Here is a 12,493-nt window from a genome sequence, read left to right on the forward strand (position 1 = left end):
ATTGCATTATACTTGTTAAGGGTTTGCAGTGTTATGATCTGTAGTCATAGAAATGCGAATGTTTAGTCGGGTCAACTGTTTTTCAACTTTGTAATTGCATATGACAGAATTGATCAAATAAATCAGTTGAAGTTTTTTCAGAATTGTTAGTGTTTATGGGTTGTTGCAGTAATGTATACAGGTCACAACCAGTTCAGGACTCAGAATGCTTAGCACCGTGTAAATGTGTGGTTCATGTTGGTCTCTATTCCAGTAGGATGCGAGTTTGGTGTTATGTATCTGAATTATAATGGCTACAGAATTGATCTTTGTTTTGGTTTGGAAAAGATTGGATTCCTGTAACTTGGGCAAAACTCACTATTTCCTACAATAGCACAATGCTTATTTCATAGCGTGTTATCAGTTACCAGCTGTGACAAAAGATCAGATGAGTAGACAAACTTTATGAGTAGATGAACTCTGGTTGTAAGCTGCAGATGAAAATTCTTGTAAATAGTGCTTTGAAGCCTGTCTTCACAAAGGGACATAGATGCACCAAAAGTGAGTATTTCTGTCCCTAAAGTCAGGCATCTGGCTGTAGAAGTGGAATCCACAAACCTAAGTAAGGCATCTACATTCCAGGTATTTGAAATGGCGAACATTAAGTGCCTAAGGATGGGATTCACAAATACCAACTAGCTGAATGGGAAAGGGGACACCAGCCAATAGAGGACTGAAAGGAGTGGAGTTTTTCAGAAACCCCCCTGCTCTCTGTGCCTATGTTAGACTAGGATTTAGAGCTTGAGACTTAGGCTTAGACATAGCCACGTAAGTATCCCTTTGTTTACAGGTTACTGGGTCTCTTCTGACACGGTTACCAGAAGAGGAGTTGTTCATTTTTTCATAGAAAGATCACTTCCAGAAAAAGGGAACTCTGGGTTCTGTTCTTGCCTCAGCCTGGAGAGGGACTGTGATGGGAAGCGGGGGGGGGAGGGTTAAAATTCATATCTGCTGTCTTCCAAAGAAGCCTGGAAACTGGGGGACCTTAGGTTCTGGTCCTTGTTTTCAGGGCTGTTTTTGTATTTTGTATTAAATAATCTCATTGGATAAAATGTATAAACCTGTTTACAAGAAAAAACTAGACACATGAAAAGAAGATAATGAAAAAGACCTGCAATTACCCGATTTTATTGAGTCTCTGATTAGGTAAGCCTGTTTTACTCCTTAATAAGGTCTATGGCACATACAGACCATTTACCAAACAAAATCTACCTGATCATTATGCTGGAGGGAAGACATTTACATCCTGAGTTTACACGCTTCCTTTACTGTCTTTCACTTCATTTGCAATATAGGCATGTCTGTCCAATTAAGGGAGGAAATGTATGTTCTGTACTACCATTTTTTTATGGAGAGATACAGTTTTGAAATCTTAAAAGAAAAATGCAAGGAATAAAAATAAAAGCCTGAAGCCAACTGAACTGCACAAAAATAGGCTTAGGTAAACCTACATCAAATTAAATTATTCTTTTCTATTCTAGTACTTAAATGTAATAGATGAGCTAATGGACTGTCTAATTGATGTATCCTTGAAGAAAAGTTAGGACTGCAGTTGATTTATAATTGCACTCAAGAACATTTCCCAAGTTGATCAGAGTAACTTGTCTTGTGGACAGGAAGCAGTCATTTCCTAAAGCAAGCATCACCGACACCAAAGCAAAACATTATACCTGAAATCAACTTCCTTTAGCAAACAGTATTGCACAGAAGGACAAAGTTTTAGTTGCCAGTTTAGAAACTAAGATTTTCATTTTATTGACTCCACAAGAGAGCTTAGTACCACTATATATCAATAACCAACCTCCCACCTCTCCCCACCCCAGATTACAGTAGAGCCTAATGTCACTTCCTTACTAGTTTTTCGTTTCATGTATATGTGTGTGTGTAGATAGATATATTTAGCAGGACTCTCTGAATTTTTTAAAGAATAATCATCAGTTGTTCATTTTCATAGTATTTGACCATGTTTAAAATAACTCACTGGAAAACTACTCTAAAAAACCCCAGAAGTATAGCCTAGGATAAGTATAAAAACTAACAAAGTTTTGTCTGCACGTATAACTTTTCAGACCATGTTCTCAAGTCATAACTAACATCTTTACAGTTTAAAAATAGCAATCCAAATATTAGGATGCATAGAATGATTGCAAATGCAGGAATATATTTAGAATTAATGGTTCAGTCTCACTGGGAATTCTAACTCCATCACTCATTGTCCAGTCTTCAAAGGGATATTGCAAAATTAGAGGGACAGAGAATAACAAAAAGAATTATAGGGATGGAAAAAAATTCTTGTGACTATAAACCAAAAAAAAAATTAGGTACTTTATCTTTGAAAAGAAGACGGTGAGAGGACAAGATAAACGTAATGAATGGGAAATGAGCATAGTGCAATTGAAAGGCAGAAAATTCAAAACTAAAGCCACTTACAATATGCGGCTAACCTCTGAAACCTTTGGGGTTACAATTGTTGTTGAGTCCTGATAACATTTACAGAGGATGTTTACAACTATTGTGCTATTATAGGAGTCAGTAACAAAAGATTTTAGAAGGAATGCTGATACCCCATACTTTAAGGCTTTAGTCAACTGCTAGACTACTATGTGTTAGGTGAGACCTGCATTGGAATCACATTTTTCTACCTATGCCTACTGTAGGGTTCTTGTGCTTTCCTGTGGAACACGTCAAATCTAGCCAGTGTTAGCCACAGGATGCTGAAGTGGATAAATTGCAAATTTGGTTTCTTATTGCAATTACTCCTCCCTGTGTTCATGTAGTCTTCTGATAAAAGAAGTGCTAAGTAAATGTGTAAATGGGAAACCTCCAATGGAAAATCCAGGGAGATACAGAAAAACAGCCTCATGTTCTTTAGTGCTGTGTATTTTGGGTATGGTATGGGATGAGATGTAAAAATTAGACCTAATTAATTAATTAAAAATGCTAAACATCTGAAAGATGGTGCTTCTCAGGAGTCTGGGGATTTAAAATGATTATCTTTCGAGATTCTGTTTTCAGCAAACACTTTTGTATTTATAAATTCTAACGCAAAGCTTTAATCTAATAAATTTATTATTTGACAGTTACTGCCTTGTCGGGCTGTTGTGCACTCTTAAATGACTCTGAGTTTAGACAACTGTTGTGTTTAGAAAGCCAAAAGGTAGTGCATTTAGTGGAAAATGAAAAAAATAATATGAATTTGGAGTTGCTAAGACTTAGATTTTGCAAAAGTATTTAAGCAGCTTGCCCCTGGATACATCCACAGGTTTGTGCAAGACCCACTGAGGCAACAGGGGTCATGAGACAACGCCTTGTCATAAGTTGTAGTCTTGCAAAGATCTCAAATCTAAATCAGATTGTCAGCTATTTCTCTGGCAAATAATGTTCTCCCACACTAATTCCTTATTCCAGTCCCTGAGGAAGGTTAGACCTTTCTTGTCTTTTCTATGGAGAAGACAACATTTTTAGCTTTTACCATTTCTACGACAGTCATCGTCTCCTCCCCTCTTGGACACTGGTTTTTGCTAAAAACTATGGACTTGTTGGAATGTTCAATGATTATTTCTTGGCAGAAATGTCAAGGATTGCATCAGTACAAAGGCAGGACTGCATTGATGCAAATTTGACAGAAAGAGAGGCAGGAGTAGTGTCAGTCACAAGTCAGTTTGTGACACTTGCCATTTATTTACATATCTGTGTATTCTTCTGTTCCTCAATATTTTCTGTGTTCACTTCTTATTGCAGTTCAGGGCTTTCCTTTCCCCTTTACTGTATCTTTATATGTCTGTCTGTGCTTGTGATGTTTTTTCCTTTTCTTATGTAGATTCTTATAATTGTTACAGAACTCCACTAGAGATGGGGAGATAGGGCAGAAAGAAAATAGCTCATGTTTTTTGTCAATTGTTAGAATTTTTTCCATCATCCTGTGTATTGTTCTTCATTCTATTAATCTTAGCCCAATTGTTTCAATTAATAATCATGAATTAAGAGAAAAATTCTTTAGTTGAAATTCTTTGAGGGAATTATTACTGTATGTTCTTGCCTTTTGCTTTCACATTTTGTTTTGCCACTTTCATGGGTCCAGTTTTGGCTAGTTTTGGTTAATTTTTACTAGTCTGGATTTATTTTATTCGTTTCTGAAAAAGGTGTTTGCTGGCTAATTATTGAATACTTGGACTATTTAGAATGTTATTTTTTCAGTGCGTTAAATATTCCTAATTCTGTAATGTTTTCATTTTGGTTATTCATAGCTGCATCAGGCAGATGTGATGGTGATAGGTAGCAGCAAACCAGAAGAGATTCCGGTCAGTTGGATAAAGCCTGGAACTACCATTGTTAACTGTTCTCATGACGTTTTATCAGGTAAGAGTGGTTAAAATCGAATAGCATTTTAAAGAAGAATATATACAACACATTGCTGCAAAAATTACACATTTGTAACAGTGCCCATAAAAATCAGTGCATATAAATTGTGTGCGTTTGTGTGTGTACGTAATATTTTTTCGTCCTTCATTTACCTGACATTTTTGAGGAAGGGATTATTCAACAGTTGATGCAAAGACTGGAAAGGATCTCCTGGGTCCCTTGATCCAGTCTCCTGTTCTATTGCAGGTATCAGTTATGGGTTTTCCTCATAAAATTACTGAGTTCCATCTTAAGTGGAGTTTATTTCCACCTGTTTTACCACTATAGTGCTACAGCTTAAGTAGCTAGTCTGTCTCTGCCATATTTACTCTTCTGATGTGTATATATCAGAATCCTTCTCAGTTTTTAGGTTTTTGTTATTGTTGTTTTGTTTTTTGGCCAAACTCTTCTGATGTCCACTTGTCAAGACTCACCCCTTTTCTAGTCAACATACTAGTACCATTTGTAAAAAAGGCACTGTTTTTTTTTTTGTGAAAGATATCTTATGCCCTAGGATCTCATTTGCCTTTTTCACAACTGCATGTTTTGGCAGGCCATTGACATCCTTTGATCACTGTAGCAAGACATTAAGGTGCCTGCTACTCCCAGAGCAGAGGCACATGTGTGGGTTGCTAGAGCCACCGCCAGGAGTCAGCTGACTGGAAGGGGCAGGGGCTGGCACATAAACCCCAGGGCTGAGGCCAGGAGGGCAGTTCCCCACTAGCAGCCAGGGAAGAAGGAGCTCTGCCGGAGCAAGCAGAGGGGAGAAGCCTGACTGCATGAGCAGCTCCTGTTTGCTGTTATGGGGTAGAGAATTCCCTGGTAGGGATTGAATGATGTTTAGAGATTTTATATTGTAGCCCAGGGGCTTGAGTTTTCTGTTTACTGTTTATACCAGTGGTTTGGGTGAGGCTATTAGGGGTTGGAGGAGGCTTCATAGGGGATTCCTGGTGGCGTGGGGACCCCAGTGCCAGAGAGGGTGCAGCATATTGTGGGGTGCACTGACCCCAGCCCCAGAGCGAGAGGGGGCAGCAAGAAGCCCCCAGAGCAAGAGGGGGCAGCGGAGCACCAGGAAGGCACAGAATGAGACAGAGTGAGACAGGGCTGTAGAAAGCCCAGGGGAGACAAGGGGAGGGCCAAATTACAAGAAGGTCCAGATCAAACCACGTCAATATCATCGGCAAGGCATGGGCTGCAGTGTAGGGGAGGAAGAAGGAGCTGCAGATAGTGCTCCCTGACACTGGGGCAAATAAATGGGCAGCCTACCACTAGTTAACATCTATTAATTAATCAAGATCAAGGCATGGCAGGCGAGAAGGCACGCGGTTGGCCCATAACAGGAGGGTGGAGTCGCCAATAGACAGACTCCAGTAGAGACACTCCTGTCACAATTGCACACAAAGGGCCTTCCTTCTCAGTCGCTTCCAACCGATGAATTCACAAGTTTATTAGTGAAGTTAGTGTTAGTTCCTGACTTGATAACCTTGTATTTTTTTTTATTATTGACTTCCATCCCATTTCCACTTTTCGGGTTCTCTGGGTTGTCCAGTTCCTTCTTTTATGATATTCTTATCCTCCCATCTGTTAACAATACCTCCCAACACTGTCAGGAAATTTCGTCAGCATACTCCTAGGTCTTATGCTAAAGCCATTAATGAAAATATTAAACAAGAGCAGCCCCAAAACCGATCCTTGAGGAACTCCATTAATAGTTTTCCTTCAGTCTGATGTTTCCCCTTTCAGCCCTTCTTGTTGCCATCTATAACCCCTTCCTTGCTCAATTTACAATTTCTCTGCTAATCTTCACCTTTTCCAGCTTCCATAATAGTTTTCTGTGTGATACTTCATCAGATGCTTTTCTGATGTCCAAATAAATGAACTCTACTGTATTTCCTTTGTCTAGAACATTTGTTATCATGAGTAGATTAGCATAGCATGATCCAGTGTTGATAAACTCAGATTATAAACATTTTTCTTCCATTTACCTCTTTATCTTTAATTTTATTCTTCAAAATTTGTTCTAAAGTCTTTCATACTGTTGAAGACAGACTAATGGGTCTGTAGTTGCTGATGTCCCTTTTTCCCCTTCCTAAATATAGGTACTACATTTACGAACCTCTTATGATAGTTACTGTTAATTGACAGATCTCTTTAAATACTTGCTACCGGACCTGCACTTCCATGTTCCAGTTCTTTCAGAATTCTCTATGGAAATTGGGTACATTTGGGCTCATTAATGAAGTTGAGTTTTGCTTCCACCTTATTTTTGGTTATTTCCGTTTCCTTACCTTTATTACTCTGTAACGTGTTCAACCTGGGGCAGCCAAGTCTCCCCCTGTTTAGTACTTTATCTAATTCAGCTTTTTGCATACAGAAAAAAAATGACAGCTTAAAACTGAGCTAAAAGAATCAGCTAGAACAGAAAAGTCAAATCTCTAATAGCAGTGTTCCACCTTGCAGTTGCATTTACAAAAGGAAGAACCCACATCAAAAAAAGAATGACTTTAAACATCATTTAGTTTATTTAAAGTTTGTGTGTGTTCCCTAAGAAAAAGATCCTATAGCATATTATACAAAATGGCGTTACAGAAATTACTGTAAGCGATGTGTAGTGCATAACGTCCTTGCCATAGAATTCTGAAGTTCTCTAGGAAGGACTAATGAGGAGTTGTCCATTTTTTCTCAGAAAAATAAAAGATTTCCTTGGCCTAAATAAAAAGTCCACGCAAATGTTTTATTTGTTATTATGATTAGTATCAGAGAAGAGCTTTAATGCTTATCTACCTACAGCTCTCTCCTGCAAACACTGTACATGAGTAGCAGTGCAAATGTGAGTACAGTAGTTCTATTGAACGGGATCATAGAATCATAGTAGTAGGGTCAGAAGGGACCTTGTAGATCTTCAAGTCCGACCCCCCCGCCTGGGCGGGAGAAAAACTGGACTCAAATGAGTCCAGCCAAGTAGGCATCAAGCCTCTTCTTAAAGACCCCCAGGGTAGGAGCCAGCACCACTTCCCTTGGAAGTTGGTTCCAGATCCTAGCCGCCCTGACTGTGAAGTAGTTCTTGTGGATGTCTAATCTAAACCTCCTCTCCAACAACTTGTGGCCATTATTCCTTGTCATGCCAGGGGGCGCTAGGTGAAACAGTCTCTCCCAAACCCTTCTGGTCCCCCCTAGTGAGTTTATAGACAGTCACCAGGTCCCCCCTCAGCCTTCTATTGTGAAGGCTGAACAGGTTTAGGTCCCGCAGTCTTTCATTGTGGGGTCTGCCCTGTTGTCCTCGGATCATATAGGTGGCCCTCCTCTGGACCCTTTCAATATTGTCGACATCCCTCCTGAAGTGGGGCGCACAGAATTGGACACAGTACTCCAGCTGTGGCCTGACCAGTGTCGCATAGAGGGGGAGGATCACCTCCCTGGCTCTACTTGAGATGCACCTGTGGATGCACGACCACGGCCGGTTAGCCCTGCCAACCGTGACCTCGCATTGTCGGCCCATGTTCATCTTGGAGTCAATAATGACTCCAAGATCCCTTTCTGCCTCCGTGCTCTCAAAAAGGGAGTTTCTCATTCTGTAAGTGTGCTGCTGGTTTCTACTGCCTAAGTGCAGCACCCTGCACTTGTCCGTATTGAAACGCATCCTGTTTATGTTAGCCCGCTCCTGTAACCTATCCAGATCTTGCTGCAATCTTTCCCTCCCTACTAGCATGCTCACCTCACCCCAAATTTTGGTATCATCAGCGAATTTAAACAGGGTGGCTTTCACCCCGTCGTCCAAATCGCTCATGAAGAAATTGAACAGCGCAGGCCCAAGGACCGAGCTCTGGGGGACTCCGCTGCCCACTTCCCCCCAGGTCAAATATGACCCATCCACCCTGTAAGTATGACCCTTGAGCCAATCTGCAATCCATCTGACTGTGTAGGCATCAATGTCATAGTCGCCTAGTTTTTTAATGAGGATAGGGTGGGAGATGGTGTCAGAGGCCTTGCTGAAGTCTAGAAGGACTACGTCCACGGCGACACCTGCATCCATTGCCTTTGTGACCTGATCATAAAAGGCAATCAGGTTGGTCTGACATGACCTGCCCCTATGAAACCATGTTGGTTGCCCTTGAGCATCATCCCTGAAGCTGGCCCATCACAGATGTGCTCCTTGAGGATCTTCTCAAAGAGTTTCCCTAGGATTGAGGTAAGACTGATGGGCCTATAGTTGCCCGGGTCCTCTCTCTTCCCTTTTTTGAAGATGGGGACCATGTTAGCTATCTTCCAATCATCTGGCACCTGGCCCGAGCACCAAGAGCACTCGTTAAGCCATGCCAAGGGCCCTGCAATAACCCCAGCTAGCTCCCTCAACACCCTGGGGTGGAGAACATCTGGATCCACTGACTTGAACACGTCCAGCCCCTCCAGAAGCTCTCTAACCCGGTCCTCCCCAACCTGAGGTCTGGAGGCGTTCCACTCGAGTCCGTCTTGCAGCACAGTGGGGAAGTCCCGGTCCCTGCACAAGAAAACGGAGGTGAAGAATTTGTTAAACAGGTCCGCTTTCTCTGGCACAACCACCAGATTGCCCAGTGTATTTTGCAGGGGCCCCACGTTACTTGGTGCCTTCTTCATCCTCCCTATATATTTGAAAAAGGACTTTTTATTATCCTTGATCTTGGACGCTAGTCCTAGCTCTATGTCTGCCTTAGCTTTCCTGACAGCCCCCCTACAGGCCCGAGCAGAGGAAGTATATTCCTCTTTGGAGATAGCACCCCCTTTCCACCGGGTGTACGCTGCCTTTTTGGCAGTCAGGCATTCCCGGACGGCCTTGGTGAGCCAGGGGGGCTTTCGGGCACTCTTGCCCCCCTTCCTTCTTGTTGGGATGGTCACCCCTTGGGCCCTGAGTATCATTTCCTTAAGGAATGACCACTTGTCCTGGACACTGAGTTCCCCTGCCCTCAAGGACCCCAGCGCCTCTCCCACTAGTCTCCTCAACTTGCCCCCTCCTAAAGTCTAGGGCTACCGTCTAGCTGCAGGCCCTTGACACCCTGCGCTGGATGGTGAATTCCAGCAAGCGATGATCGCTATCACCCAGGTGGTCAAGAACCTGGAGGCCCCTTACCAGGTCATCACCTATGGCCAAGACCAGGTCCAACAGGGCATTTCCTCTGGTGGGACTGTACACCTCCTGAATTAAGTGGAGGTCCTGTATCTCAGCCAGGAACCTCCTGGAACGGTCCGTCCTGGCTGACTGTTCCTCCCAGCAGATGTCCAGGTAATTAAAATCACCCATGACAACTACGTCCCTTGCCTTAAGTACCTCTGCAAGCTGGCCCAAAAATTCCCGATCCAGCTCCTCCCCTTGGTTGGGGGGGTCTGTAGTAGACCCCCACCGTCAAATCACTCTCCCCATGGCCCCCTTGAATCTTGACCCAGAGCACTTCAGCCTGCCCTTCCTCTGACCCCATCCTGCTGGCAGCGGATGTGTAGTGCTCCTTGCCATAGAGTGCCACACCCCCACCCTTCCTTCCTTCTCTATCCCACCTGTAAAGCCTATAGCCCCTAAAGCTAACTGCCCAGTCGTGGGACGAATCCCACGACGTTTCTGTTAGCCCTATGGCGTCTGGATTTGAACTAGCTGTTCTGAGGGTGAGTTCCTCCTGTTTATTCCCCATACTGCGAGCATTGGTATATAGGCATTTAAGGCCTTGCCTAGCTGCGTGTGCCCCCCCGATTTGGGAGACTGTCTGGCTCCCCGTTCCTTACCTTAGCACTCCTTGCCTTTGTCACCTGTCTTGCTCGGATGGCGTCTCCTCGTCTTCCTGCAGCCCTCTTCCCCGGCAAGGTAGTTTAAAGCTTGCCATACGAGATCAGCTAACCTGGAAGAGAAGACACGCTTGCCTTTAGGAGAGAGATGAAGCCCATCCCACTCCAGCAAGTCTTCCACCCGAAAGCATGGGTCATTATCAAGGAACCCAAGGCCTGCCTGGAGGCACCAGCTGCGTAAGCGCCAGTTGACCTCGCCAATGCAGGCCTCGTGTCGCCATCCCCACCTACTCACCAGAAGAAGAGAGGAAAATACCACCTGCACCCCCATCTCCTTCAGCTCGTCTCCCAGAGCCTCGAAATCCTTCATAATGCGGTCAGGGTTGCCCCTGGCCTCATCGTTCGTACCCACATGGACGACAACCATGTGGTGTACTGGTCTGCGGGTCGGATGTAGGCCGGGATCCTTTCCGTGGGACTACTTAAGTGTAGAAAAGAAGTTAGGCAATGTCTGTGCTATCATTGCTAAAATCATTATTATGAAAATCACTGTGTTCATGCTCTGCAGCTCGTTTTATTTTAGTACAGTTATTAGGTCAAACACTGTCTAACTTTGAGGACATTAAAGCCAAAACGTTTTAGTGCAACAACTGTGCTATAGGAAGAGTGTTATAAGCATACAAGAATGTGAATTTTTAGACACTGAGTCAGGACTGTAGTTGAATCCATTTGAATAACATCCTTAAAATGTTCTAAAAGTTGATGCTGACTAATAATACATATGTCTGTTATGTTAATAAGGATAAATGGATCATACTTTCTTATATAGGAATGACTGACTGCTTGAAAGTACTCTCTGTAGCCGACTGTAGAACAATGGAATAATTTTTATCATAATATACATCTCTTCCCCTTCTCTTCAAATAACTAGGTTTATCCATTTTATGCACATAACTCCTGGGCCATTTTCATATAAATCTTTCAATTTGTGGTCCCTACCATGACATGTACTACACAAGTTGTTATTCCCAATTCATTCTTGGGTTTTGTTTTCATTTTTAAAACTAAGTTATAAGTATTAAATATAATTTTGATTTGGCTTTTAAATAAAAAGTAAAAGCTAGGAGACCTACCTAAAAATGACGTTCTGCTGAAAGCCACAGCAAAGCTAGCAGTTCCTGCTTTCAGAAAGCAAATCCTATGATAAGATTGAAAAAATATAGCACAACATTGCCATTTAAATGAATGGAATGTTTTAAAGATCTCCAAGCAAGATCCTCACCCCTTTTCTGGGTAGTTTATCAGGTAAAATGCTGAAAGGGCCTGAAGGGGCCCTAATAATACTAACTCTGGTCAAAGGAGAATTCCCCCTGTGCAGGCACTTCAGAGGGCAGATGTAATAGGACAGGCCTGCTTCTGGGCTTCTGTCCTTGAAACTGCTGAATTTGTGGATGGTTTCCAAGAAGTGCTGCATACCCCACAGCATTGTAACCTAAGGAGGCTGAGGGCACTTAGAATCCATCCTTTGGAAAACCTAGGATTACAAGGATCCAAAGATGGCATTCAAGCTCCCTTTGTTTCCTTCCACATAGGCACTTTTTAAGTTGAGCAGCACAAAATCTTACCTGTTCTAACTCGTTTTTTTATTTAATTTTTTAATTTGATATGGCCTTTATACAATTCATTTATGGTTCTACTATATTACAGGCTATCAGAGGAAAAATCATTAAAATAAATTCCATAATTATCTTTTTTATATGGTTTGAGATTGTCAGAGATTTTACCAGCACCCTTTAAAATTAATGTTTTTGTGGTTCTTTTTGGCCTCAATATGCAATGCTGGTCATTGGTCATGGAGTGTAGTGTGTGCTTAAGGACTGTATAAAAGGTCTGCCAGTATTTTCATGTTAATGCCGAGTTTTCAGCAGGTTATAATTTTAGCAAAAGAACTTACTTTAGAGTAAAATACCATTTAAGCACATAAGCAATATATTTTATGAGCTTCATTTATAGAAGGCATTGAGTTATTTCTCTGTCTTGGTTAAAACAGGATTTGCTTTTTGAAAAGAGAGAATGAGTACCTTTCAGCTTCAGTAAAATACTAGTCTACTTTAAGACTTACTGTTTGTATACAGCATGTATTCTTCAAGAGTGAACTGTTTGTAATACAGTCTTATTGTCTCAAGTTGGCATTTTATTAGGATTCTCTCTAGCTATTGGACACTAAATAAATAATTCAAGAGTTGTATCTATCAGGGTATTTCAGGTGTTTACTTAAATTACTGCATAGTATCATAGAAAAGTA

The 12,493-nt window shown here is 42.0% G+C and overlaps 1 protein-coding gene across 7 annotated transcripts in view; it reads left to right on the forward strand.

The window, feature by feature from the left end:
* MTHFD1L (methylenetetrahydrofolate dehydrogenase (NADP+ dependent) 1 like) overlaps positions 1-12,493 on the forward strand; it is a 276,590-nt gene that overhangs the window by 31,704 nt on the left and 232,393 nt on the right. For all 7 annotated transcript variants that reach the window (XM_090041346.1, XM_090041382.1, XM_090041366.1 and 4 more), the window contains one exon: positions 4,287-4,398. In XM_090041346.1, coding sequence (XP_089897472.1) covers positions 4,287-4,398 — 112 coding nt within the window. The remainder of the gene's footprint in view (positions 1-4,286; positions 4,399-12,493) is intronic.

Source organism: Crocodylus siamensis, chromosome 1, assembly GCF_052110815.1.
Source record: "Crocodylus siamensis isolate JL-2025a chromosome 1, ASM5211081v1, whole genome shotgun sequence".
Taxonomy (NCBI): domain Eukaryota; kingdom Metazoa; phylum Chordata; order Crocodylia; family Crocodylidae; genus Crocodylus; species Crocodylus siamensis.